This window comes from Oxyura jamaicensis, chromosome 2, assembly GCF_011077185.1.
Source record: "Oxyura jamaicensis isolate SHBP4307 breed ruddy duck chromosome 2, BPBGC_Ojam_1.0, whole genome shotgun sequence".
Taxonomy (NCBI): Eukaryota; Metazoa; Chordata; class Aves; order Anseriformes; family Anatidae; genus Oxyura; species Oxyura jamaicensis.
Window position 1 is genome coordinate 58,728,846 of NC_048894.1, and position 27,833 is coordinate 58,756,678.

At 40.4% G+C, this 27,833-nt stretch overlaps 1 protein-coding gene across 6 annotated transcripts in view; it reads left to right on the top strand.

Annotated features, from left to right (window-relative positions):
• The window catches only part of GLI3 (GLI family zinc finger 3), a 217,155-nt gene that overhangs the window by 120,315 nt on the left and 69,007 nt on the right, over window positions 1-27,833 (top strand). For all 6 annotated transcript variants that reach the window (XM_035318582.1, XM_035318581.1, XM_035318584.1 and 3 more), the window contains one exon: window positions 23,089-23,294. In XM_035318582.1, the coding sequence (XP_035174473.1) occupies window positions 23,089-23,294 (206 nt within the window). The remainder of the gene's footprint in view (window positions 1-23,088; window positions 23,295-27,833) is intronic.

The following is a 27,833-nucleotide window of genomic DNA, read 5'->3' on the forward strand; positions in this document are numbered from 1 at the left end:
ACCTATATATTTTACTGACATTTATTCTGTGTGCTGTCATTCTATAAATACTAAATTAAAAAGTGCCGAACCCTGTGAAATACAGCCAGGCAAAATGTGTATCTTGTCTGGATTAGGCTTGGGATTCTTTATAGCTAAAATTCCCTCTTGTGCCAAAGGTTCTTTTTCCAGTGAATGCTAAGAAGCATAATGAAATTTTTGGTAAATTTTCATAGTCCCTGTTGTGTGCACGCACAGGCAATCGGTTGATTGATGGGAATGTCACCCAAACAAAATGGCAAATGTGATAGAGCACATGGTTTACACAAAGATAAAAGAAATGAATACCAGTGATAACACACATTAGAAAAGGGTGGTAGTGGTGAAATCCTGTATAAATAAATATTATCTTATTCTATATGTGGAGACAGATATCAGCATTGCAGAATAAAACAGTTGTGTCCAGAAATCTGCTATATACCATTAAAAATGAAGCTGAAAAGCAAGGCTTAGTACTTTGCTAAAAGGCTTGATATATACATTTAATCATATCTACTAATCACCTCTCATACTGAGAAAATAAAAGAAGAAAAGCACAAGTAATACTTTGAAGAATAATGTGAGTTGTTTAGATGGCAGATTGCTTTGCTATAGCTATTAGTTACAGCTGTGTAATTACATATATGCAGAAGAAAAATGAAGTTGTTTTAAAACAAGTCCTCCTCTGTGAGCAGAATTAATTGATATTAACAATCCTAACTACATGCCCAAGTACACACACAATATTTTACTAACAGTTTTTTTGGATCAGTTTTCTATTACTGAATTGTAATTTTAGAGCAGATTTGCCTGGAGGTAAGTAATAAATCTGTGTTGCAGTCTTCTTGGGCATTAGAGGAAAAGTGGGTATTTATAGAAAGGGAGAGTGCAGAAACTTGTGATTTATTCCTGAGTTCCTCTGATGCATCAGTATCTACACCTCTGTCAAACACATTATAAAATATACTCAAATACACATTTAAATTTGCTGCTAAAAACATTGTAAACTGAAGGAGGCAGGCTCATACAGAGTCATTATGGTCTTCCTAGATTTCGCAGTGCACGTGAATATTTTGTCTAGATGTTTTTGACACTTTTTTCCATCGTTTTCAAAGCAGAAGGAAGGACCTGTGGCTGGGAGCTCAGGAAAGAGTCCTGCTCATTCTAAAGCTAATGAGAAATTTGTCTTTGTCTACGATGTGAGCAAGGCCACGGCAGGAAGCCCTAGCAAGCAATTCCTGCGTTGTTGCAAACAAGTGTACCAGTTCCATGGCTTGCTAGAGCAAGGGCAGCAGGCCTGAGCCTGGTCAGCTGGTGAATTAGATCCAAAGTGGATCACTGACATGTTTTAACTTACATTAGCAGAGGGACTTCTTCCAAAATCTGGGCACCAGCTGTGAGCCTTCACTGAGGCTCCTGTATCCCATGCTGTGTGGGGCCCTATCTGGCCCCATGATACACCCACGGGCAGGGGCTTTTGGGTGGGTACATCACCATCCCCTGCTTTGGGTGACGATGGGAAACTGGGAGTAGCATCTGTACTGATAGAGTGCCAGGGTTCCTGTAAGAGCTCCTAAAGATGTTGCCTCCTTTGGAGTTCGGCGGTACTCCCCTCTGGCGCTGCGCTTGGTAGGTGGAATCAGCAGTGAGTCACACACACCCCGCGCACTGGTATCCCGCCGGGCCTGCCTCAGAGCCGAGACGCAGCCGGGCCCTGCAGAAGCTTGTAAGAGACCAGGAGATCTTAACACAGTGCCGTATGGCTGCAGGCAGTTGCTTTAGAGATATGCTCTGATACTGGCCCAAGCTTTAAGCTGAAAATTTCCTTGATATTGGCCATTTATTTTTCCATGAATCCTGTCAATTCTTCTGCTTGTTTAGTTTGTGTCACTGTTAAAATGATGAGCTGTAATAGATACTTGGGCTATTATGATTAGTGTAATTAAATGTAAATTCACAATTACACAACTTTAAAAAAAAAAAGTCTGTTGGACTCCAAGAGCTTCTTTGTAGGTTCTAAGGTTTCTCATGCTTTAGCAGGTTTCAGGAATACATTTTAGTTTGTATTTTACAGACACTAACAGTTTTCTTGCGAGTTTTACAGACCCAGGTGTAAGTATCACTTAGGAACGTTAGATTTGGGATCTTTTGGAACAACTGCAGTCCTAATGCCATAGAAGGAAAGAAGGATGAAGGGAAGGAAAGAAAAATAAAGGGAAAGAAAGAGGAAAGAAAGAGGGAAAGAGAAAGAAAGAAGGAAGAAAATAAAGAAAAAAGAAATAAAAAAAGAAAAAGGAAAGAAAGAAAGAAGAAACAAGCAAGAGAAGCAGATATGAGAAGTTATTTGAGAATTCTGAGAGAAAATGGCTACACCAGTGAGGATACATGTTTACCCACAGCTTCATCGATTTCTTCATTCCATGAGTGATTTTTCTCTTTGGCTTCATAGCACCTTCAGAAGTGGAAAAATAATAAAAAAAATTAAAAAAGCAAAAGCATTGGAATAATTCCAATTATCCAAGCTCCTAGAAATGTGTTCCAGAACCTGTCAAGCCTTAGTAAAATTAGTTAGGAATAATACAAGTGCAGAAAAAATGTGGAGGGGGCCTTGACCACATGGTATCTACAATATATGCACATAGTTTTGAACAGTGGCCAAATGAAAAAAAAAAAAAAGTGGAGGAATTTTTAAGGTGTTACAGGTCTCTTATGTACTTCCAGCTCTAAGGATATACACATATGATTTTTGTAGTTTAATTGCTGATGGGCAGAACTATATCCCAAATTTCACCCTGGAGCCAAATTTTATAACTGAGTTATAAACCCCTGAAACCGGGGTTTATGTTTGTGATGGAATTGCTGACAGATGCGTATGTATACTAGGACTAGCAGGCATTGCTGTAATTATGCTATCGTATCCTATCATTAAAGATTTCAATTGAAAGAGGTTTATAAATTGCTCTTCTTCTTAGATAAACCACCCTACATTAAGGCATCAACGATATGGTGCAGAATTAAATTAAAATCTCATAAAATGAAATATGTTCTGTATTAGCTGTTTGACACTTAATTTGCCTCTGAATGAGTAGAGGAAATCACAAATTAACCTGCCTTTGTTTTTCCAACCATGGCTTATTAGGTGTTAGAACAACTGCAATTACAGACCAATAATAACCCCCAACCCTTATGAATATGTACTGAAATATGTCACTTTGTGTTACCAAAACCTGTTTGTTAGGACTGTTTAGTTATCCTGGAATTTCCACAGTACATCCTTGGTTTATACTTCAGGGAAGACGTATGAAACTTCAGTTGTTCTTTAGCAGCAACATATGAACACTGTAATTGGATCCAGAGCATGTGTTTTCCTATTATTTTTTTTTTCAAATTCAAGGCATGAATCTTAGTTTTCAAGATATTTCCAGTAAACTGTATTTCAGTTTTACTACTTTTCATTGAACTAGCAAGATAAATTACTTGTTAAATATCATATGATTAAAACATACGAAAATAAGCATGGCTTTAATAATCCCACTGCTTGTTCTGGTTTTCTTTGTTGTTGCTTTTGTCTAGCTCTTTCTTAATTTTCAAAATTGATTTCTGAAGTAAGGTACTAAAGCAGAAACTGAAGGTAAGCTCATTTTTAGTCCTTGACATTTGCCAGGCCATCCAATAGAGAGAGACCTCTTCTCCAGGTAGTGTCCAGTGATTCAAAGTCATGCTGCTGCTGAGGGTAGTTGAACACAAATTAATACTTTGAGCATGCTATTTTTTTATTTTTATTTTTTACTTCTCAGGAGCCAAATCTTAAATTTGCTGTTAGCTAGCTCTTAGTCGTCTGATGTCTTTGTTGGAATGAGTCGTTAGCAGTGAGCAGAGGAGGAATAACAGCATCTCGACTATTTTTATGGCAACACAAATGTGAATAGCTTTATAGTGCCACAATTTTAAAAACTTGGCTTAGCCAGGATGAGAGATTTACTAATTAGAAAGAGAAAGGTCCAAAGGCAAAGACAAACTTTTACTCACAGATTTAACTGCAGTGCTTTAAGAAGTTACTGTCTGTGGTCACTCATCCCCACATCTTTAAGGTGCTGCGTTAATAGGTTTCTCCTGATCTGCTTATTACGGAGTTGGGTTGGACGGCCTTTACGGAGAGCTGAGGTAGTATTTCCAGGTATCACTCATGTGGCTTTGAAGGAAGTCTGCCCCACAGAGGTGGGGCAGGGGACAACTGCAAAGTGACAATGTCTGGAATGGCCCCAGAGTTCCTGTGCATTTAGGGTGGTTAATGGGCACGTTGTAGGAGTCTAGTACAAAGTTAAAGTTTCAGGGCTGAACATACTACAGGAACCATGCGTGTTCCCAAACGTTCATCCATTTAGTCTTCATCTCTCTTTCTCTTGCCATCCCATTTTCTGTTAGCCCTGGGCTGTACGTAAGGGAGTATGAGCAAGGAAATCCAAATGAAAGTAAGCCGATGCTACCTGCATGCTCACGGCCAGGGAAGTTTGCACTTGGAAGGAGGAAGCTGCAAGTTAAAGCTGCTGTCTTGTAACTTCCTTGAATCAGCAATACTCCAGGCTCCTTTTTTCTAGTTGCTGATTGAGGCTTGCAGGGATCCAAGTTCGGCAGTCACAAGCTCTGAAATTATGCACATGCAGATAATTATGCATGTGCCTAGCAGTAATCCCTTGAACAGATATTTTGAACTGCATGAATGCACCGGCACTAAAACAAAGCATGTGTTCTGTTTGCAGTCAGCTTCAAGTTCATAAAAAGAGAGTCTTATTCCTGGATATGTTATTTCATATCTAATTTATACAGACATCAGTTACACAAGGGTGAAAAAGAAAGAAAAGTCAGGCTCAGGCATTTAGCTTTCATCACCCTCTGATTTTGCACTACAATGGGGGATGTCCAAATATGAGCAGAGTAAAGCGTTGGCCTCGCAAACTGTCCTTGATTATGAGAGACACTGCTTGCCATACGGTTCATAGGACATTTTCCCAACCATACCACTGATATTTTGATTTTGCTCTTATACTTTTGTTCCTAAACTCTTACTTCTTTTAAAAATCTTAGTGTTTTAACCTCTTAAATCTTCTACCTGCCATTTTATCTCAGTGTACCTCTAAGCCAGAGACTTGACAAGGAGCTTCTCAGTTTGTTGGAGGATTCATTGATTCTCTTACAGTAGGAAGGAGAGCCCCAGCCAGTGTGAAGAACATCAATGGTTGAATTGGCTTTAAGACTTGGAAGAAGTTTTATGGGTTAGCCTGTAGCCATTGAAGAATAAAGGCTGGGAAGACCTTAGGACATGAAAAGATGACTGTAGTAACAAGATTCCCAAAATCATCCATGAAAGCATTGTCTGTGAGCAGGGAGAAGCACCCCAAGAAATCTGTCCCTGGAAGTGGGGAAGGTGCAGCACCAACATAAGCAGTTAATAGCCAAGGACATTGTTATAGTAAGCATTTGAGAAGGAAGCACTATGGTTCAGTGTCTTGGTAAGCTTATTCGATTTTAATTTATGCTGTGGATATGCACATTGTAGGCTCTGTAGGCAACACATATGCTTCTTGGTGAAATAGCGGTGTGCTGATGGTAAGTCGCAGAAGTAAAATAGCAGGGTTGGATGCCCACGCATAATCATGAGCAGATAGTTTTCATTCAGTGCCAGACCTTTTACAAACTGGGGAAGAGAAGGCCTGAGTCTAGACCAGAATTGTGCTCTCTCATGCAGTATGTAGTGTTGCATCATTTAAAATAGTGAATCAGTGTTCTGTTCAGCTGGTACTACCTGTTTAGTAATATTTACCATAAGACTTTCAGATCATAAATTCTCCTTTGCAAGCATACTTGCAGAGCAGCTTCAGAAACAAACTGTGTTTTTAAAAAGTATCTGAAACCGGGGAAGGTTTGGAAAACAAACGTTTCTGTGTTTGGTGGCATATTCTGAATCGTGGAAAAAAATGATAGGTGCTACTGTTACATTTGTGGTTCTGAAAGCTGGAAGAAAAAAAATGTGCATGCATTAAAATGGAAATATTTTTGATTGTAGCTGTTTTATATAAATTCTGTTACATTGATTTAGTTAGGTAAGCTCTAATCTAAAGTTTCTGCACATTCCATTGAAGTCTTTATATTTCTCCCGGGTTTGCTTTCTACTAGAAAAAACAGAGAGTATTGAGAAAATAGTATCTTATTTAAAAGATCTTTTATGCTGGCAAATAAATTCTAGATCAAATGAGGATTCACCACTAAAAGTCATCCCCATTTTTAGCGAGCCCATTTACATGAAAGCCAACAGAATTGCCTCTAACTGCACCAGATTAAATTTGGTTCACATCATTCATCTGTTTCTGTTGCGGATAATACTTTGTGACATAATCATTTTCTCTGGAGTAGCTAATTGTAATGCCAAGGAACTACAGATTTATAAAGGAGAAACAATAGCGGCAGATAAATATTGCTTTAACAGGGAGTCTTTGTTCTTATAGAGAGAGCTTGATTTCAGGATGGCTGGGGAAGTTATAGCAATTGAAATATGAGGAAAATTTTGGTGGGACTTTCAATGTAGAAGGAAAACCTAGACCTTGTAAAATTTGTTTTGTTAAAAATTGTTTTGTAGAAACTTTCCCCCAAATTTCTGTTCATCTCTTATGTTAAAAAAAAAAAAAAGACAACAACAAAAAACATAAAAACAGACCTCATCTTTTTCTTTCTCCATGCCTTTTCCTGCTGTTATCACAAGCTCTCAGAGGCTGTCTGGTGCCCTGACAGCAACCCTATAAAGCTGCATGAACAAGTGGGATTCACCTCATATTCTCTCCTGCCCCACAGAGAACCAAAGACGCTAGAGAAACAGCAGACTCCAGATTTATGAGAAAGGCATGCTTTCACCAGTGGGCTGCTGGCTGACCACTATTCACGATACAGTCACTCGGTAGCAACAACAGCTTACAGGACAGATCCTGGCGCAATGTAAAGGGAGGAAAGAAAGGGGAGAGCCTTTGTTGGTCGCTGTATTAAGTACACCTGAGAGGCCGGTTGGCACAGGTTCTCCTGGGCGGACCCGAATCCATTTGAAAGGGATTCTTAGAGTGGTTTTTGGTGGATTCTTAGAGTGGATTATGGTGCTGAAGAGAAACAGCTTCTAGGTTTATTAAGGTATTACCACTGGACAGCACACGCACTTGGCTGTTTTACCCCATCTGGGCCGTTAACAGCACTTAGACGAATTCCCGTCTGCCAGTGAGAAGTGGTTCCCTAAGGCAGGCTTTCAAACCAGCATAAATTAAGAGCTGATGGAAGCAAAATGAATGGCCACCAAAGTCATGCCTCAGGACACCTTCTCGAGTGTAACATTTTGCTGTAGACTGAGGAATAACTAGGCAGGGTTTCGAGCATTTGGGAGCATTTGCTCCTTGTGTGCATGTATATGTACAAGTGTGCACATTTGTGTGCATGTGCGTACACCCTCTTCATATAATAGGATGAGTGTCTCTTTTTTTTTTGATTTATTATCATGGACTTGGCCTGAGTTATTTTTGATTTTTACAGTTAAAACTAGTGGAAGGATCTATTCAGAGTCTAAAAAAAAATGGAAAATTAGAGGGAAAACATGAACAAAACAAGTAGGAAAAGAACACAAGTAGGAAAAATATTCATGCACAAAATCACGGAGGACGCAAATCAGTGGGTCATTGTCTTAATTTATCATTTAACCAAAAAAATGCATAGAATAGCTGCAATACCAGAGTTTTGCTACTTTAAATTTGTATTATCTCATTCTGTTATCAGCTGCAGAGAATGCAAGCTCTAAATATAGTGCACATTCAGAGGCTCCGAGCCTGTGGTTTCTTGGGCAAAATTCCTGTGTTCTTTGTGCTGTAGTCAGCAGTATTAGTCGAGTGAGCAGATATTGACTGCGGTATTCACGTGCAGTGAACCAGAAGCAAGCCAACTCTATAGAGGCTGCTGTCAAACTTGTTGCAGTGGCCTGTGAGGTACTGGGCTGTGACAGACTCCTTTTTTTTTTCAGTACAATTCTTCCACTCATGTTAAATCTTGCTTCAAAGAGAACTGAAATGTTACAGTCTTAGCGCCCTTGCTTTCTTTTTCTTTTTCTTTCTTTTTTTAAGTGTACTGGTGAGGTTTCTGTGTTGTGAGTTGGAAGTCCCTAAAGTGAGAGTAGGTATAAACTGGAAGACATGGGAGCAATGAGTATGTCTGCAGTGTAGGAGCACAGAGCATCTTCATCGTACTCTCACAGTCTTTCCCCAACTTGGGCTCTCTCCTGCCCCAACAAAGGCATCATGGCCTGTAATCTTGGAGTATGGATTGAATTTAGTTCAGAATTTTTCCCCAAAATAGACAAGGCAGAAGTTAAATACCACCTTGCTTCCAGATTTGCCACCCTTCACTCAACCCAGTATATTATTTATATGCATGTGTCTATATTTGTTTGCATATTTGTAACAGAAAACAGACTTTTGAGTTGGTGTTGATTGTGCTTCTGAGATACAGGTGACTAAACCAGCTACCCCTTGCATATTCTTCATTATATGATGCAAGAATAAATAATAAAAGAAAAAGGACATTAATTCTACCCTTAGGAATGTGCTCAATGTGTGTTTTATCTGTGTGCCTCAGGGTAGACTGGGCCAACATTTGTGACTGAATTTATCAATTAATAGAGGAAGTGATTTAAAGAAAAATGTCATGCTGTTGGATTTTTGCTCTTAGGATGGTTTACATGACCAAAGAATGACTTGGGACTTTCTTTTAGAAGATGCTTTTCATTGAAGCTGGGGCCTATGTACTTGCAATTAAAACTAGGCAAGAATATGTTGTGTAGGCCCTTCAAGCATTGAAGCTCTAGGTCTGATCCTGCAGTAGGTTATGGCTTTGTAGGGATGTTGGTGAGTTTCTGGAGACCCTGCAAAGGTTAGACACAGAGGCAAAACATCCTGAAGAAATGAGCCAGGAATACATTCCTTCTCAAGGAGTGAACTGACCTATCTTTTCTTGAAAGCATTATTTATGGGGTGCTGTGACCACTGGTGTTAAGGATCAACAGAAAATTAGGGAGTATTTCACATGAGAGAGAATTTCTAAACATATCAGATTTAAGTGGCTATCTCTTTAAAGATACACATCTTTCTGTCCCGTATCTCCTGCTGAAATTCAGCCTAGATTTATCATGGCTTTTTCTCTGGCCTGTGTAAGAAAAGATTGATGGTCTAGTCCCGTTTATAGAGGCCACCAACACAAATAGCCCCATTTAACAACATTGTAGACAGATTCGGTGGGGAGGGCAGGAGCTGAATGACCAGGAGCAATCAGGTGTTCTCAGCTTCACTGTGGAAGATAGCTATCAGTGTACATCATCAAGACAGTACCAGGAAAGCTTGCATAGCTGGTCTCTGCCTTGGTTTGCTGTACTCCTTCCATGGATATGAGGCTTTCTAGGAACTATCTTTCTACTCCTGTGATTAGATTGAATTGCAAAGGTGCAGAGGTAGCAAATGTGTAGGTTGTCCTGCTGGTGCAGCTATGTCCCAGGTTGGCCAGTTTGTTCTTTTTGGGGTTTTCTTCTGCAGCAGTAGCTAGCTCTTGGGTTTAGGGAATTAGTAACGATTCCAGCACTTAGATACTGCACTCATGTCAAAGACTTCAAACCTTCACTTACTACTTCTCTAAAAATATGCTGCCAAAACATTCATTTGCTTTACAGTTAAAGCTTGTTTTTCACATATTTTCCCCTATAGCCCCAGTAGAAGTGGTGCTCCCACCCATTTGGGGTTTTTGAGGTTATTAAAAGGTAGAGCTTGGCTCAAGGAATGCTTTTTAAACTCCAGTTTTGCACACAAATAAAGCAAGAGCTGCAGTGTGAAGTCTTTGTCCCTTCTTTCTTCTGACGGCTATGGTATTCTAGTCATTATACATTCAACATTTGTGAGAACCGACTTGTAGTGCAGATTATGTAGCATCACAATGGCTTTCAATGCCTGCAAGATCAAATAAAGAAACCAGCCCATGTAAGAGAAAACTTCTTAGCCTGACATGAGAACTGAGTATTTTCCCACTCTGATTTGGTTGCACCCCAGCCAGCCCCCACACCTGGACCTTTGGTACTGGAATGGAAAATACAGGAAGCAACTGTTGGCAGAATTCCTTTCTTCCCCCTCATAACTTAGATTTTTCAGCATTCACCTTCGCTATACGTTGTGCTTCATATAGCTGTGAATTCTACTGCCCTCGTGGATGTTGGTGCTGATCTTTGGCTTGTCTGGTGTTTGTGATGGTGCTTGGAGGAAGAGAGAATGCTGTCCCCTGCTCTCCTGAGCGATGCTCACAGAGAGCTGAGAAGCAACTGTGTTTTCAGTGACTCCTTGACTTACAGTCCTCGGTACAACGTATATGTGCACATGCTGCTGCCACTGAGTTGGCAATAAAGAGTAACACTCTCAAAATGCCCCCCCCTCCCCCCCAAATTAGGTGCCATGGATTGATGTGGAGTGGGACGAGTCACGTCTGAAATGTCTGTATTTTACGCACACAGTAATTTCTATACATCCGTGTCATTGTTTTTGCTGCAGGTAGTACCGTTAGGTGAGAAATTCTAGCTGGTGCACTCTGTTCAGTAATAGTTGCCAGTTCTTGTGAATGTCAATTTTGGGCTGTCTGCTAATGTTAGTACAGAAATGAGAAGCAAATCCAGCCACACCTCAAAAGAAATGATTAATGCTGAACCTTCACATTACTGTTTCTATTAGGATTGTAGCCCTTTAAAGTTAGAATTTTAGTCAAATGGTCCCTTCACAAACAAATGTTGGTAGCAAGTGCATTATCAGTCACCAAATTTGTCTTTTGTTGTTGCCAGTTTGCTTTTGTTTTAAGCAGTTGAGATGGTATTTCAGCATGTATAATTAGAATTGAAGAAAAGCTTTCTTCCTTTCTCTTCCCCAAATCTCATTTTTGTGATGTTGTGGATATGACTTATAATAGGAGCATGAAACGAACGCTGAGGGGTTTGGTTTGCTTTATTTATTTATAGTTTGGAAACAGTATGTTTCTTGCATCACAAAACAGACTTTGAAGGGGGTGTTCATATGAGGTAATGTGAGAGGCTTCTCAGGTATTTTAACGGGCTGAAGAATGCCTGCTTTCTTCTGTCTTAGTGGAAGGAGTTAAGGGAAGAAGAGAAGCACAAATTTGCTGAAACAATAGTAAGCGTGACATTCTCAAGTGCTGGGCAGAGAGGGCTTATGGCAGCGAAGGAAATAAATGAGGAGAGAGGTACTTGTAAGTACTCTAAAAGCTTAGTTCTCTAAAAATTTCAAAACACTAAATTAGGGGAGTAATAACCCATTAGTTGGAAATGATGTTTTTAAGAGTGCAGAGCACTTGTGAAATTGAAGTATCGGTTGATTTCAAAGTCTAATTTTATTGTCACCAATCCCATCCATCGCAAGGAAAACTTCCCAAGAATACCACAGGAGCGTTGGTGAGGCTGAGACTAGGCTCAACATCTTCTTTCTGGTCAAGGCATCCCCTGGTGGATACAGGAATCTTGTCTTCAGACTGTCAGAGTGGATCCCAAGAAGCAATGAAGTCTTGCGTCAGAGAGTATCGGTGCACGTGGGCGGGAGCAATGTTTGCATGCCCGCTGGTCCTATCTGTGAACAGCGAAAAGATAAATGAGGAGGAGTTGTAGAAAGCTTTTCAACTCCCTTCTTAGCTCTGTACCGTTTGGATGTTCTTCTTTTCCCAGTCACGCATACATGTACATATGCGTGCCTTCTCTTCTGTACGTAAAAACTTCAAGGATATTTTTAAAAAGACCTTCAGGCATTTTCTGAGCGTTTTTAAACCACTACACCATTCACCGGTGTATTTGCTTGGATAGAGGTCTTCTTTGATGAGGTTTTTGTCATGCGCACCCACTGAAGTTTCAGTGTACTCAAGCATTAGAAAAGCCACTATTTGAGTGTCTTTGTTTTCTTTGTTGAGCTGTTTATTTTGCTTTCTTCCCACACAGTTCCCTGGCCTCGCTCTGACAACTGCTTTTCTGCATGAATTACATTCCTCGGGGCCGCAAGTCTCCTAATTCTTCCAGTCGATTTGATTCCTGCCTGTGTGATTAGTCCTCTGCTCCAGCACACAGTTGGTCTTTGCCAAGCAAACTGCTTGCTAAGTGCCTTTAACATGAAGACCTAACTACATTTTTTAACCTCATTAGTGTGTAGGGCACTGCTTCATTCCGGCTTAATAACATGGCCACTATTGAATCATCACTTGCTCTAAAACAGGTTACAAAAAGGTTACCTAAATTGTCTGGTTTTCTTTTCATATGACTGTGCTTTTGCTGAATAACAGTCAGTCTCTTTCAGCAGATGTCCAGTTTTAGCTTGGAAGTCCGTCTTGGAAAGGTTCTTCAGTTCTGTTCAGTCAGATTTGTGATACTGAGAAATTTTGTCTTTGGATGTTCAAAAGATTCTTGGCACCGATTTGGAAACAGCGAATCTAAGCAATGCAGCCTGTAAGAAAATGTGATTTAGGGAGAAGAGGAGAAGAGGCGTTGGGGAAGCAGATAAAATTCTACCATTTGTTTCACCTTTGGAGTTACAAAGATCTCATCTTCACCGGTTTAACTGCAGACTTCTCACTATAAGGCTGGATTTACAGCCATGCAGCCGCAATCTGCGTTGGATCACTTTGTCTCACGGGACCAATTTTTAGCTGAATGTATCATCATTGAAATTTAGATTTCAGTTGCAATTGCCTGTAAACTTGAATGGAAAAGATATTCCAGGACTTAAAAATGTTGTAAATAGACTAAAAAAAGAAGAGTTTCCTAAGAAGACAGCGTCACCAGGGAAGCGGGGAAAGAAAAGAGACACTGGGTCACATGCCACTTGTGATGGTGCATTTGTGCAGTTGCATAGCACAGCCACTCAGAGGGTGAGCCTTCATGATTAATGGTGTTTATTCTTGACAGAAGCCTCCTTTATTTATCTGCAATACAGTTTAGTGATTTTATCAGTCACCTGAATGAAAAATATTCAGTCATACCAATATTGCAGTGTAAATTGAGTAGAGTCACTTTTTATTATATCTTTCAGCCTTATCATCTGCACAGTAATTTTCTAGCAGGGGTTTGATATAGAAAGGCTGGATTTAGCTGTACTTGACACAAAGCCTCTTCAATTTCCCCTAAAAGTTCAGGCTACTCTTAGAAATGCGTATAAATATATATATAAAACCCTCTTATCCAAGCAATTTCAGGATTTGAAAGAATAAAGATAAAATGCACAAACCTGGATGTGAGAAATGTTGTTAATGTGAAAACATCTAATAGCTCTGAAGCCACTGGTGAAATGCTCTGTAGTGTTTAAGCTTGTGGCTTGCTGCAGTTCTTTTTGCATGGCTACGTAGTCTGACTTTCTTCTAATCAATCATCATCCAACTCCAATCAGCATACAGGCAGAGCCTATCGCTCATCCTGGGTGTAATTTCAGAGTTGAAGACTATAATGGCCACATACAGCACATTAGTCACTGCGATAACAGCTAGTGGCACTCCTGAGGAAGGGGGAGGATGGGGGAGAGGGGGAATAAAATTCTTCTCATTCTCACAGTGCATTAGTGAAATAGGAGCAAATGTTAAACAAATGTTTATTCAATTAGCTGACTTAACAGCATTAAGTGTGAGAAAGCTTCTGACACTCCTTTGACCTGCTGTTTTGCAGGAGGAGAGGAAGGGGAAAGGGAAAGAAGAAAGGGATAGCAGAACGCAGGCAGGATTTATATATGCCCTCATGCTCCTGTGATGGTGCCTCTGTGGTTGAACACTTCAAGAGATGGCAGGCCCTGCCTGTAAGTAACCAGGAGGAAGCTAAAATTTGAATAGCAAATGAGACCACCTCTAGAGCATCAAAAGCGATTTGCAGAGCATGGAAGTTTGCTGTAGGAATGCAGTTGGTAATTTCACTGTCTGATCTGTTATTAATAACAACAGATAATCAGTATACTGTAGACCTTTTAGACTTTTCTGCTGCACTTTGTGCTACCACATGAAAAAGGAATGGTATATTGGAGGTCCATGGCAGTCTCTTGTCTAATATGTAGCAACACATTTTCTGAGCTTATTTGAATAACATTTGCTTGGAGTGTGAATCTGTTCTATATTTTCAATCAAGAGTTGTGCATCAAATGTAGCATCGATATGTTATCCTTGGTGTATTAGTGACCACAAGTCATTAGACTTGGAACCAGCTGAAGACAGGGGAGGAAAAGCGTACCAACAGTGAGGTTGGGCTGTGCTATGTAGTTATGGGATCTTATTCTATTTATGGTTCATAGAAGTCAGTGTGAGCTGAGTGAGGTAAGACAATTCCTTGGTAAGGCTCTACCAGAAACAAGCAATGGAAATCCCAGCTGGCCAAATCTGGCTAGCATTACTCATATTGATTGTTTGCATTGCTGTAATGTCCAACAGCTCTGTGCAGGGTCAGCACTCTGTGGAGTGAGTGTTGTGCAAATACAAGGAGCTCGACGAAGACCTCACAGCCAATATGCTTTGGCAAATGAACTCTACTGAATCTTGATGTGTGGGAAAGCAGGTTAACGGTGAGGGTAAGAATATGAAGCCCAAGCTTGACTTGTAGAAAAATTGAGAAGACAGTACAGGGTTTTATGTACATTTTGGAAAAAAAAAAAAGAAAGAAAAGAAAAAAACAAAAAAGCCACATTGTATCTGCATACGCTTTTTAGGAAAACACAAGACTCCAAGCCAGCACTTGCGCAATGAAGAAATGAATTTTCTCAGTGGCATATGAAGGTAGCAGTTGCTTACTGTACAGGTGTTAATTTGGGATGGAAGTCATCAGTGTTACAGCTTAACCATATGTAAATAAAATGTTAAAAATATTAAATAATTTGATGAATATACACTCTTTTTTACGATACAAACATCTCTTGAGTGAGACCACAAACTGATGGTTGGGTTATTTATTAAGTATTACAGGTAGCAGAGAAAGTAAGTAAAAAGCTGGATTTGCATTGAGGCAGTCCATCAGTTGAAAATAAGGGATGCAGTCACTGACTAAGGATTTGGTGTGTTGATTAATGTAGTCATTTTTTAACTGCAACTGCATAATGTTAAGACTTCCCAAATAAGGAAAGGCGAACCAGAGTAATATGCTTTTGCTGTGGGTGGTCAGCTGGTTGTCTTGCATGATTTCCTGCACCACAAACATTTCTTGTGCAGTCATTTGTATCTTTTCCTGTGCAACAATACCTTTTAACTTTATGAGGGAGAAACATTCTGATCTAACCCAAAGTTAGGTTGTTTGTTTATTTTATGAATTTGCATTCCAGAACTGCACCCATTTTGTAAGACACTGTTCTTGCCACAGTGAGAAAATACTCATAGCATAGTGTCTATTGGTCTGACCTTGTAGACACCAACCAAGCACTTCCTGAGCACTTTGCCACAGTTCTACATCTGGCGAAACAGCTGAGGAGCAAGGGAGCAAACTTACCAAAGGTGGCAGAGTAGATCAGTGATGGAACACAGAACAGGGCCTGTGTACTTCAAATCCTGGTCTAGTTGCTTTTATATGTAAACTACATAGACACTGACCCATTCATGACTGATATGTGCATGTATGTACTGAATGGAGGGTTACTAGCACATGCATTTCTGTAACTTACTTCCTCATTCTGACTGTAGGGCCAGCATGAATCTTGGAGGAAAAGCAAGCAAAATATTGACCAGTGTTGGAACATGAAAAGGAGTACAGGTTCTTTCTCATATTAGGAGTTGCCATGTTGTCGTTTTCCCTCCTCTTCCTTTCCACAATTAGGAAAATACAGTAAACAGTGCTTACTTCTTTATAGCATTTGGAGCTTTTTCACTTGAAGAGCACTCTGGCATTTCCATATATTCAATTAACTCTAATTCTTTAAACATTCTAAATCATTTGCTTAGCTGTCCTGATTTCAAGAATGCCATACAGCTAGCAAATTTAGTTAGAAGTGCAAGGAGAAAAGGAGCTGTGGAATTGCATATTAAAAATAGGCAGTGCTGTCCTCACTGTCCTTGTATTGAAGTCAGTGGAAGGTTTTCTCGTGGCTCTCAGGGCAGCAGAATTAGGTCAGCACTTTGTGCTTATGAAGAGTATATCCATAATCACTTCAGGATTTTATTAGTGAAATCAGCGGACAGTATGCCATTGATTCCTGTTCATGTAATATTGAACCCTACAATAACAACTGAAGATTTTGAGAAGCAGAATGATTGTTTGACTCATGATTTGCCCATATCATTTTGGTGTACAATTAGTTGCACGATTCTGATTCATCAAGGACCTACAACCATGAATATGCTTGTAACAGTGAGGAGTAATTTGATCATTTGGGCTAATCACAACTATTAGAATTGTTCTCATGTGTTTTCAGGATCAAGCCTTACTATCTTAGAACTCAGTTTTTTTAATATGACAAGTTTTTACTAGCCAGTTGTTGACTGCTGGTGCAAAATGGTCACTCTGTACAAATAGTTATGGTATTAAACATGCATAATCATTTAACATGGGAAGTATTATCAAAGGGATTTATCTGTGTGCTTTAAAATAGGACTATTTACCTAGCAAGAAAAGTACTTATTGCTATTTCATCTTCCAGGGTCTACTAGAAATAAATTGTTAACGTTCTGGGGGCATCCATCAGAAGATTATTTGAGATTATTTTTTTTTTTTAAAAAAAAGGAAAAAAGGAAGGTAAAAAAGAAAACGATCATGGACAGTTTAATGAGTTCAACATTTTTCAATTCTTCAAGCAGGACTGAATTGAACAGATATCAGAGAAACAGCATGGATATCGTTGGTATGAGAGTTATGCTATCAATGCTTGCTCCAGCATTGAATAACGTACTGTTAAATGATTAAATATCGAGGTTTGAACTTTGACACTTTCATAATATAACAAGATGGATGAAAAGGCAATAATAAATTAGGTTATGTTACAATATTTCATCCCACTTCGTTGACAAGCTTTGTTCTGTGAGATAGATTATTGTTCCATCTGTAACCTCAGCTCAGTGTCATATTTACAATGTTATAGTTAAGGATCACTTGCTGTTTTCAATATAAATGTATTTTTCAACAGATTCATAAAAGAGCCATTTAAAAATTTATCAGGACAAAACTTGGCATTAAAATTTCCAGTCCTGGAGTTATAGTTTCCTCTAAAATCAGGAAATGCTTAAATCACCATGATTTTTTTTTCAAATAGGTTATGCTTAGAAGAGGTTTTTACCTAAGCACAGCTTAAAGCAATTTGGAAGCCATTTGTGACAGATCACCTCTCTAACACCAAACCAGCCTCAACATTTTGATCCAGACTTTCCTGTGACACAGACCTTTGTGGCTGTCCTGAGTGGCCTTAAATCTGCGTCCAGGAAATGTTGCTATTTTAGTGCTTTCTGTGACAAGCATGGAGGTTGCATCGTGCTCTGGGCCCACTGTACTTTTCACAGTTGCAGGGGATGCCAAACCAGGGACCATGTGCACTATATTGGTATCTTGGCACATTTTAGAGCAGTTCCAGCTCTCCAAAGCAAAGAAAACTGATGTGAGGATCCTGAGGCCACTAAGAGGCCTTAACTGCCTTGAACAGCCTTACTTAGGACCTCCACCCACAGCCATGCACCCAGAAATGCTCTTTAATCTTAGACCAGGGCCCCCAGTCCCTGTCTGAGCCCTGTTGTAGGTGTGCCTGTCTCAGGCCCTGCTCCTGGGTGGGCCTGGGGCCTGCTCGGGAGGTACCTGTTCTCTGGATGGACCCCTCAGAGCTATGATGTAGCTTGTCTCCAGTCCTGCCCTTGGCCCTCGTTTTGCACCTGACTGCGCCCCTGGATGGGGTTCATCAGTTTGCCATGTCTCCGACTGCTGATGATCCCTGTGATCAGCACCTGGCTTGGCTCACCCGGCCCAGATCTGGTGGGACTGAGTGCATTGCCTGTGTCTGGGTTATCCAGAGCTCCTGGCTTGCTTTCTCTTAGGGGCAGCTGTCTCTTGCTGCTCCTTGGCACCTTGAACTATTCCTGCCACTGGAGTAGTTCAGAAACATAGATGGGAGGAGAGGTGCAAGCTTGTAGGGAAAACAAGGCTGGGTAGGGAATGCTCTGCACCTTCTCTAAATGGACATCTGGAGCTAAGATGGCAACTGTCTCACCTCACCCTACTGCACCAGTGGTGAGAGACAGATACTGGAAATTATTCTCCTGAATCCTGTCCATTTGGCACTTAACAGGTGGGGTGGCTGGGCTGAAGGACCATGTATGAAGTCAAGTTCTGTGTTTGCTTACTTACCTATAGATTTTTGTCGCTACTCCATTCATAGCCAGAGAGCGATATTTCACCTGCCTGAGTGGGCATCTCCATTTCCACCAAAGAAAGGGATAGCATTTCCAATTGAATTTGAAGCATCTGATCTTCCTCACTGAAAACTTAATGAACGCTTACATACCAAAAGCAACCTAAAGTGTGTGGTATGAGAACCCCCTGCTCTAACTGCTGATAGAAAAAATATGTGATCATTTCAGGATAATGCCAGGTAGTGATATTTTGAAATAGGTGTAACTAGCTCATGGTTGCTACATCAGCTTTCAGAATGCCGTATTTCTCCTTCCCCAGTTTAGAAAGGGTTACACGGGCCGAAAAGGGAATTTTACTTTGTTCAGTTTTTGTGATGGCTGAATGCCAAAGCTGCTGCTGGTTGGTCTTTGTGTGAAGAGTTTCTCCACTGCAGCTGTAAGCAACAGAACAAAATGACACACTAGTTTTATGAATAATAACTGATTTCTTACTTATAGCTCACCTGTAGTTCAGCAGTGGCCAGAGAAAGTATTAAAAAAAAAAAAAAAAAAAAAAGTGGCTTCACCCCTTTTGTGATTTATCATGCATCTGATTCTGTTTGCAGCTGCTGAACTTGTGACCATGTAAGTTTTTAAGACTCTGCAGACACCTCTGTAACATTTATCAAGGAAAGTGTCATGACTAATAGGAAAAAATATACCTGCCTCCCCGTACACTGATCTCACTGCCTCGGCATGCACATGCCAGTCTCCTGCTGAGTGGTTGAGACTCTTCAGAGCATCGGAGTCTGGACAAGGGGAAGTTGGCAGACTGGAGATGGGTAGGTGGTGCTCTGTTAGGTACAGCAGTTGTGTGTCATTCACAGTATTTTGACATGTTCGTGATGAAAAGGGAGGCAGTCTGGCTAGAAAGAAGGAGACACCTACATAGCCAGCCCTGCTTTCTGCTGCTTCTCTGTCCTGGTTCTGTCCTTTCACAGTTCCTCGTGCACCTCCAGGCTTCTCACCAGCAGGGTGGTGTGAGAAGCTGAAAAGTCCATGACTTAGTGTAAGCACTGCCGTGTAACAACTAAAACATCAGCATTATTCTCATCCTAAATCCCAAACACAGCATCATACCAGCTACTAGGAGGAAAATTAACTCTACCTTTATTATTATTATTTCTCTTCCTTTCCTGTCCTATTAAACTGTCTTCATCTCAACCCACGAGCTTTAACTTTTTTTCCCCCTCACCCTCTCCTCAATCCCACTTGGGATTGGGGAGTGAGCTAATGTCTGTGTGGTGCTGAGCTGCCTGCTGGGTTAAACCATGGCATTCTCTTACACATCAGGAGTGTAGGTATAATCAAGGTTACTGAGGAGTAGAATAAAATCAGCCTAATGTCACAAACCTGGGGACCTCTGTCTTCACATAACTGTTCAAACTATCATAGGCATTGTATTAAATTTTAGTTGAGTTTGCAGGAGCTATGGGTGAAGACGCAAAGGTCTTGATCTGGAAGAAGCCTTAGTGCTCTAAGTGTACTGCTGAACAGGAAAACCCCTGTGTAGTAGAAGATGCACAGAATTCCTGCCTACCCATGGTTTAGAAACGAGGCATAAAATGTCAAGCAGTATCTCTGAAAACGTACCCGCCTTTTCTCATGCTGAAGGCTTGTTGTGTCCCGTGGCATGGCCTCACACCCAAGGCAGTGCACCATTTACCAAGGGCAGTGATGAACTACATGTGCAATAAAAATGTTGGGGGAGGCATGCCACTCACATCTGGAGATGTGATTTGCTTGTTACTGACAGTGTCTGTAGAGCCAATCCTGCGCTGTAGTGTTTGTTATTTACACAGGACAAAAGTCAATCTTTACTGGTATGTGAAGAGGTTGCAACATAAGATCAGATGCAGCACTGGAAAACAACAGCTAAGAGTAAGCGTGTTTGGCTACACTCTTTCTAAAAGTCATATATTAGTTTGAAGGAGGGAGTTAATTCAAAAGATGTCCATGCTGAAGTTTACCATGAAGGGGAAGGAAAGGAAGGAATTTTCCATTCATTGGAAGAAATCAGGAGGGCTCAGACAGTGGGGGCTGAGAGCAGATGAAGGCAGAGGGAAAATGGAACGGTAGGAAAGGAGTGTCTGGAAACACAAAGGAGTGAGAAAAGCACAGGCTGGAACTGAGTGGAGAAGTTAGCAAGTTAAAATCAGATACTGGAGAGAAGATTAGTAAACACTAGAGTCCAGAGCTGGGAATTTTATGTGGAATCTGATGACTCCTTCTTTCTGCCTCTGCTAATACAGTGTATGTGCCTGCTGCTGATTGATGTTACCCAGATGGGTGTCCTTTCTGTAGCATCCTCAGACACCAGGCACGCGGAAGAGAGGAGAGAGAGGAAGAGGCAGGGCAGAAGAGGAGAGAATCAGTTGAGTCCCAGTGTCCTTGAATGGCTCCCACTGGGTCTGAAGGGAGAGGCTGACAGCCTGGCTCTTCATCTCGCTCCCACTGCAGCGGCTGGCTGTTGGCCAGTTGGAGAGCGAAACACTGAGGATAATACAGACTCACAGCCTTCTTGCAAAAGCTGTTTAACAGTTTTCTGTTCGATATGCACCAGATAACACCAGGGCTCCTGCTTGCCAGCACTCTGTTTGGGTTTCAAACTCCCGAGTTTATACGACATTAGCAGAAATGATTTGTAAAGTGACATTGTGAGCTTCCAAACTTAGTTTCTTTGTTAGACGTGTATCAAGTTTGCTATACTACTGCATTTTCCTCACTGCTGGGCTGGGAAATTCACCCTGTAATGTGATATCCAGCTGTGGTATTTTCGCTTCCTACTTCGCCATGAGTTTCAAGGCTCCTGCATTCCACCCTTGGCCTGGCCCGGAACCACAAGACAGCTAATGCTTCATGGCTGCTTGGGTTTCACAATACCAACCAGAGCAAAGCTGTGTTTCCAAAACACTGACGAATCAAAAGCACACAGAGAAAAGGTGCTCCGAGGAAAGGGGATGCCTGTTTCGCACAGTGGTGGGAAACTGCTCCTGGCTTCTGCTGCTAAGTGCATTTTAAACACGATGAAGGGAGAGTGACTGGACTTCTCGTGGGTGCTTTGCCTGGGTGCCAAAGGAGTGATTGCTCTGATGCCTGCTGCTAGCACACAGCCAATTCAGCTCTGTAACAAGCTTCAAAACAGGGAGGTGTTTTCATACGTGGAAGGCTTACCTTGCAAAAAACCTTGCGAGGGCAAGAAACACACAGAAGCCAACTAAGGAAGGGAAAGAGGGAAGAGAGAGAAAAGTACAACAGGAAAGGTCTTTATTCCCCAGATTTTATGAGCCCTTGTGGTTTTTGTTGCAGGGAAACTGGTGTCCTGTTAGGAATGCATAACTTTGATCTCTGTCCCATTCATAGGTTAGTGTTTCCAAGCCGATAGCAGGGCAGAATTGGCTCCCATGTAAGATTATGTTCTGTTGGCCTTTTAGGTGATGACAACTATCTCCATTGATTGCAGTGTGTGTATGTTAAAAGAAAAAAAATACATTTCTTGTTTTATTGTTCTTTGTAAGCCAGCAGCATCAAAGGAACAGGCTGCCCTTGCTGCTCTCACAGCTGCTGCCTGTGTCTGTGTTGTATATATGCTAAATTAATTGGAAAAATAGGGACAAAAAGACATTTAGTTCAGGTCAACCAGTTGGACTAGAGCAAATTCATGACAGGCTTAATCATTGTCTTTTGCCAAAGAGCAGGTTGGCAAGGGCAGGCACTCCAACCCCTTCTGATGAAATTTGGACTTCTTCCAGTGCCTTTGGAGCCTGGATGCTGTGAGAGGAGGGTCTTCATTCTGAGTCCTGATGCTGTTATACTGCTAGGGTGTGATGGTGGAGAAGGTTACAGCAAGTTTCTTGTCTTTTGTCAGCTGCAAAACTCAACTGTCAGCCTTGCTTCATTACAGCTTCGTATACATGGCCTGAGAAGGCAACACAGTTCTCCCTTCGTATGGGTGATGTATTTAATTACTGTTGACTTGTTAAAGGCATTAATCTTTGGTGCCATGCTAAGAGCAAACAATACAGCAATCTTTGTTCCTTTGCCACCAAGTTTTCACCAGCTTTTGTGGGAAGGGACATCAACAAAATTGCTCCAAAGGGCCCAGCTGTCTTAATGGCTTACAAAGTTTGAGTTTTCTGAAATTATTTCTGTACAGACATTCAATCTTGCACTTTCAGGAAGGGTAAGCTGGCAAGTCAAGTGAGTGGGTGCAGTGTCACTAAGAACTTTCTTTCCAATAGACATGGTCATGAAGACGTAAGTGATTCAGCATCTCACTATGTTTTTCAAGTTACAGCAGTAATTAATATCTGGTATACAAGGTGCATATTTCATACTAATTAAAGAGATTATCTGCTAAACTCTATGGAGAAAGGGCATTTAGGGATGTAAAGATTAAACTATATATAAGCTTGGGTTAAAGCTGGCCAAAGAAATGTTGCTAATAATAGGTCCAGAGAAGAATCCATTTCCTTTCCTTTCTCTTGCCTGGCAGTTGAATTTGGTGGAAGTTAGTACATGTGCAATCCAGTTGTTATTTTTTCAAGAAATAAATGTGTTACCTTTAAACTGTTTTTGTTTATCATATAGATAACCTGGCTGTTTATTTGTTTGTTTTTCTTTCTTCCTTTTGCCTTCCAGGCCTTCTGCCTTATCTAGTAGCCCAACGTATTCAGACCTTCCGTTCATTAGAATTTCCCCGCACAGAAATCCCGCTGCAGCATCAGAGTCTCCCTTCAGCACTCCTCACCCGTACATTAATCCGTACATGGACTATATCCGGTCCCTGCACAGCAGCCCGTCCCTGTCCATGATCTCAGCAGCACGCGGACTCAGCCCGACAGACGGTGGGTTAAGACAGGCTTCCTGTTTTCTGTCATTGTAGCAACTAAAGTTATATTAATCTTGTCAACATTTTTCCCCCTCATTCAAAGCAGCTTCAGCAGGTTTGTCAGACATATTCATTATGTCATAAATGTTTCAATACTTCATCAGCCTATCACGGCTCATTTGTACATTTCACAAATGTTGAAACTTCAGAAAAAAAAAAAAAAAAAAAAAAAAAAGCCTTGCCTCATTCAAAATTTAAGCTGGAAGGGTGATGTGTGTCTTGTGACATCTTTTGTTTGTGGTGCTGACCCTGGGTGTGATTTTGATCTTTGAAGAAACCCTGTGCATCTGCACTGATCTGAGCCAGATTCTTAATGAGTGCAAATCAGTGTAGTGCCATGGAGTTCAAGTGCAAAGGCTTGTTAATTAACATAGTATTTTTCAATTATGTAAACCATGTATTGATTTGGTATATTTAGTCAACAGTTCTGTGTAAAGTTCTGTAGATTTATTTCCATTTACCCTAGCCCAAAGATATGAGACTGAGATAAAAGAAGTGGCTGATGATAAGGATAAACCCCTTTAGTTTAAAAGGTGGACAGCATACTTGAAATGTTGATGCTTTAGGTCTTGGTGGGACCACGGCTATTACTGTCCAGGTTATTTGGGTTTAAGTGAACCTCCACAATAGGTCTTGTTACTCTGGCACATTTCCTGTTCATTTCAGTGGGAATATTGGTGATGTTGAGCAATGAGTAGAGTTGCACATGGTCTCAGTCCCATTAACAGTAGGTTTTTCAATAATAAGGTAAGTAGTTTGACATTTCAAAATTGCAGTATTTGCTGAAGAGAGCTGAAATATAACACACTAGCAAACAAATATGTAGTGAAGATAATTAAACTGTTATTTTAACTATGGAAAAGATGTGCCTACTGTATGCAGAAACTTACCAGAGTTAAAATGCCTTTAGGTGAATTTGAAAAATGAGCAGTGCACCCTATCCAAATGGATAACTAATTAGTCCTCACTTATAAGAACATATACCTTTACAGTTAATCCATTAGTTATGGGCACATGGTCTTATGAGAATAAATTTTAATGACCTAGTGTCTGTCAAGTTATACAGCATTCACATAAGGCTTTTCTAGTAGGTTTTTGGATGTTGTATGAATCCTTGCCAATTCCACCTTTTTTATTTCAGCAGCGATACTTTCTTTTTTAAATTTGAAACATATATTTTAAAGTAGCAATTTGGATGCTCAAAAATATATGTTTTGACTCCGGGAGCTTTGGAACATTTGATATGGGATAAACATAATATATCTATAATGTTATGGCATATTTTGAGAAAATTCTTGTAATGTATATTTCTTCTTTCATAAAAGCTGATATGCAGAACACTTTGCTATCTTTTCTTTAGTAGTCTTCAGAATCACATTCATGCAGAATTTTATTTATGCTTAAAGTACCTCAAATTGCACATACCAAGAAAGGAAGGAAGGAAACCACCTATCACACAACTGTAGGACATTATCCTTTGTGAGTTCTCAGTCTCAGGTACATGGTGCTCACTTCACTTGCATAGGTGTAGGCATATAGTGCCATCCAAATACACTGGGGCACCTGACTGTCACCTAACAGACACTCGAGAAAGGCAGAGATCTCCTAGAGGTGTTTTGTCATATTCTTCAGGCCAGCAGTAATCTCTCTGAAACTCTAGGGTGTTATTCAGTTTCATATTCTGGCAACTAATTTTAAGTATCTATAGTACAGAACCGTACCTGTGATATTGGTGTGCTGTTTTGCCATTAGAGTGCAGTGAGATCTACATAATGCAGTCAGTGCAGCCTTAGGGAATTAGTCAGCTCACCCAAATACATGCACTAATATTTTACCAGCTAAATCTGGAGCTCAGTCAAAACTACAGTAGTGCTAAGACTCACAAGTCTACAAATGAGGTGTCTGGTGTCAGATGAGGTCTGTGGAATATCTTACCTTGCCTCCAGCTGCCACCTCAGAAAGGTAGTTTATTCTTTTAAGGCTTGTTTCATGGCTGCCAGCCTTGGATATCCAGGAGCTTTCAAATGGCATGAGACACTTAGGTATGCAAGATGCAGTCTTGATGCATTACTGCTCATCTCTTGAGCTTTGGTCACTGACTTTATACACAAACTTAGCCTTTCGTAAGCACAAGCTAAATGTACTAGCTAAAGCTTTTTAAATTGTTTTTTAAACAATTACATGTTAGTTCACATTTTTTTCTAAGTTCATGACTCATGATGAGTTATTGCAGCCCAGGTGTTGTGCAGCAATGCCTGAAAATACAGTAACTTAATGGAGGCATTGGAGATATTTTAATAAAACAACATGCTTATTGAAAAGCTGTTAAATTTGTTCTCTGGCATCCATAGGTTGTCATCAGGTCAGTCAGACAATAAAATGGCTTTTTTTCAGGTGTTGGTTCCTGGAATCAGATAGTCCAGCTCATGGTTTGGGCACTGCAATGAAAATTTAAAATTCTGTGATTTGAAGGGGGACATGCACATAAAGTACTGATAACATGATGGACATCATGGCTTAAGTCATATAGCATTTGAAATTTGACAACTTGTAAGTTGTTACTGTTTTTCTGAAAGTCATAGTGAGATTTCTCTTGCTACTCTTAATTGCTTTAGGCCAGTTAAATAATTAGGTCAGTGTACTATTGGGCTCAGTCTGTTGTCTTACAGATCAGGGAATGGCCAGGAGCCAAAATAGTCCATAACATAACGAAGAGCAGTTTCACATCTACTACAGGTCTTGCCAGATGTAATTAATGACTGCCACAGCAGCAGTGATGGTAGAGTGTCGTGTACCTTGTCACTTCACCCTGCTCAGCAGAGCCAGCGGGCTGGGGATGGACAAGGATTCCTTGGAATAACACCAGTGTTCGAGGCAGGGTTAAGGACTGAACTCGCTGGTGTGTGTCAAACTGAGAGTTTGAACAAAGCTCAGCAATGCCCACAAATGCAGAAGCACAGAAGCAGATGCCTCCTCCTGTAAAAAGGCAGGAGCAAAGCTGAAGCTACCCAGGGATAAACAGGAGAAAATTCAGTGCTGTGGGCCTTCCCATTTACCCTTCATTTATCCTTCATGCAATACATCATTTAGTAGGCTAATTTTTTATGTTTGAAGAAGGTAGTAAGAAATGATCTTTAAAGAGCACCAGAGCATTTCTCAACATATGGAACATTTAGTAATGCAATTATGAGCTTGATATGTGTTCTGCAGCAGTTCATTTTAAAGTTTGCAGCCAATGTTATTGTTAGTTAACCCAGACACTTATGTCAGAAAACTCAGGAAGTACATTAAATGTGTCTGGAAAGATATGGTGGTTGCCTACTACTGTAAAACTTTAAAATCGGTGATTCAGGGTGAGTTACTCGTCTTTTGAAATTTGGTCTGAATGTTTTTCTTGCCATTTCACAGAAGATGATGGTGGCTGAAGTAGATTATATTTAATTAAAAAAAAAAAAAAAAACAAATTTGTAATTTGGAAAAATATACCAACAACCTTTAATTTATCTCAGCTTATTTTCTTATACCATTTCTGTTCCTGTTCAGTGTACTTCTATTTTTTTGAATCTTTCCTAAAAATTGGTTATATTTGACATAATAACTTCAAGAGCACTTTCTTCTATTCTCTTTGGTAAAAATAAAGTCAGGTGATGCACTTTAGAAATGTGGTTGCTGAATAAACTTTTTCCCAATTCCTGTGCTGTATTTTCCTCTGTTTAGTATAAATGTTGATTCTTTGCTTCTGAGGTTTGTATTTGGGATCCAATTCACAACAGTTTGTTGTGGCATAGCTCCTTAAGCTCAGGAGCTTAAAGTTCTTTAGGCTAACTCATGAGCTGATGTACCATCTTCTGGTGAGCAGAGTGTAAGGAAATTTTAGCTGTTTTGCAAGTGGAAGAAGTAGAGAGTGGAGATGAAGTCTGCTCACTTCAATTTGCATTGCAAGCCAGAGTCAGAATCAAGAATGCAGCCCAGCTCATTTTGTGATCACTTCAGCACTTCTCACACAAGCCCATGAAATGACCCTGTTCTTACTGTAGTATTTAGAGCCCGCTGAAATGAGATGATATTAAAATGACATGGATTTTTGTGTTTATCTGTCGTTGCCCATTAGTTGATAGAGGAACAGAAAGCTCACACATTATTTTTGCAGGAGAGAAAGGCTAATATAAGCCACTATCAGAGGACTGCATCACTCATAAGATCAGTGATGGGTAGCCCATTTAGTCTGTGCTTCTGACTCAGCAAACATGCTTATAAGTCAAGTACGTGTATTTATGAACTTTGAAGAATGGGATGGCCACATTCAGTGACTTCAGTCTGTCCTCCAAAAAAAAAAAAAAAAAACAACCTGTCCCTGTTCATTGACAGCAGGTATTTGTCCTGAAAGCATGCTTTGTCCTTGTTTACTCCTAAACTTTTATTCAAACTGTCACTGTGAGTGAAAGTCTCAGAAGACCAGAGAGAGGACTTAGAATCACAGAACCACTGAATGGAT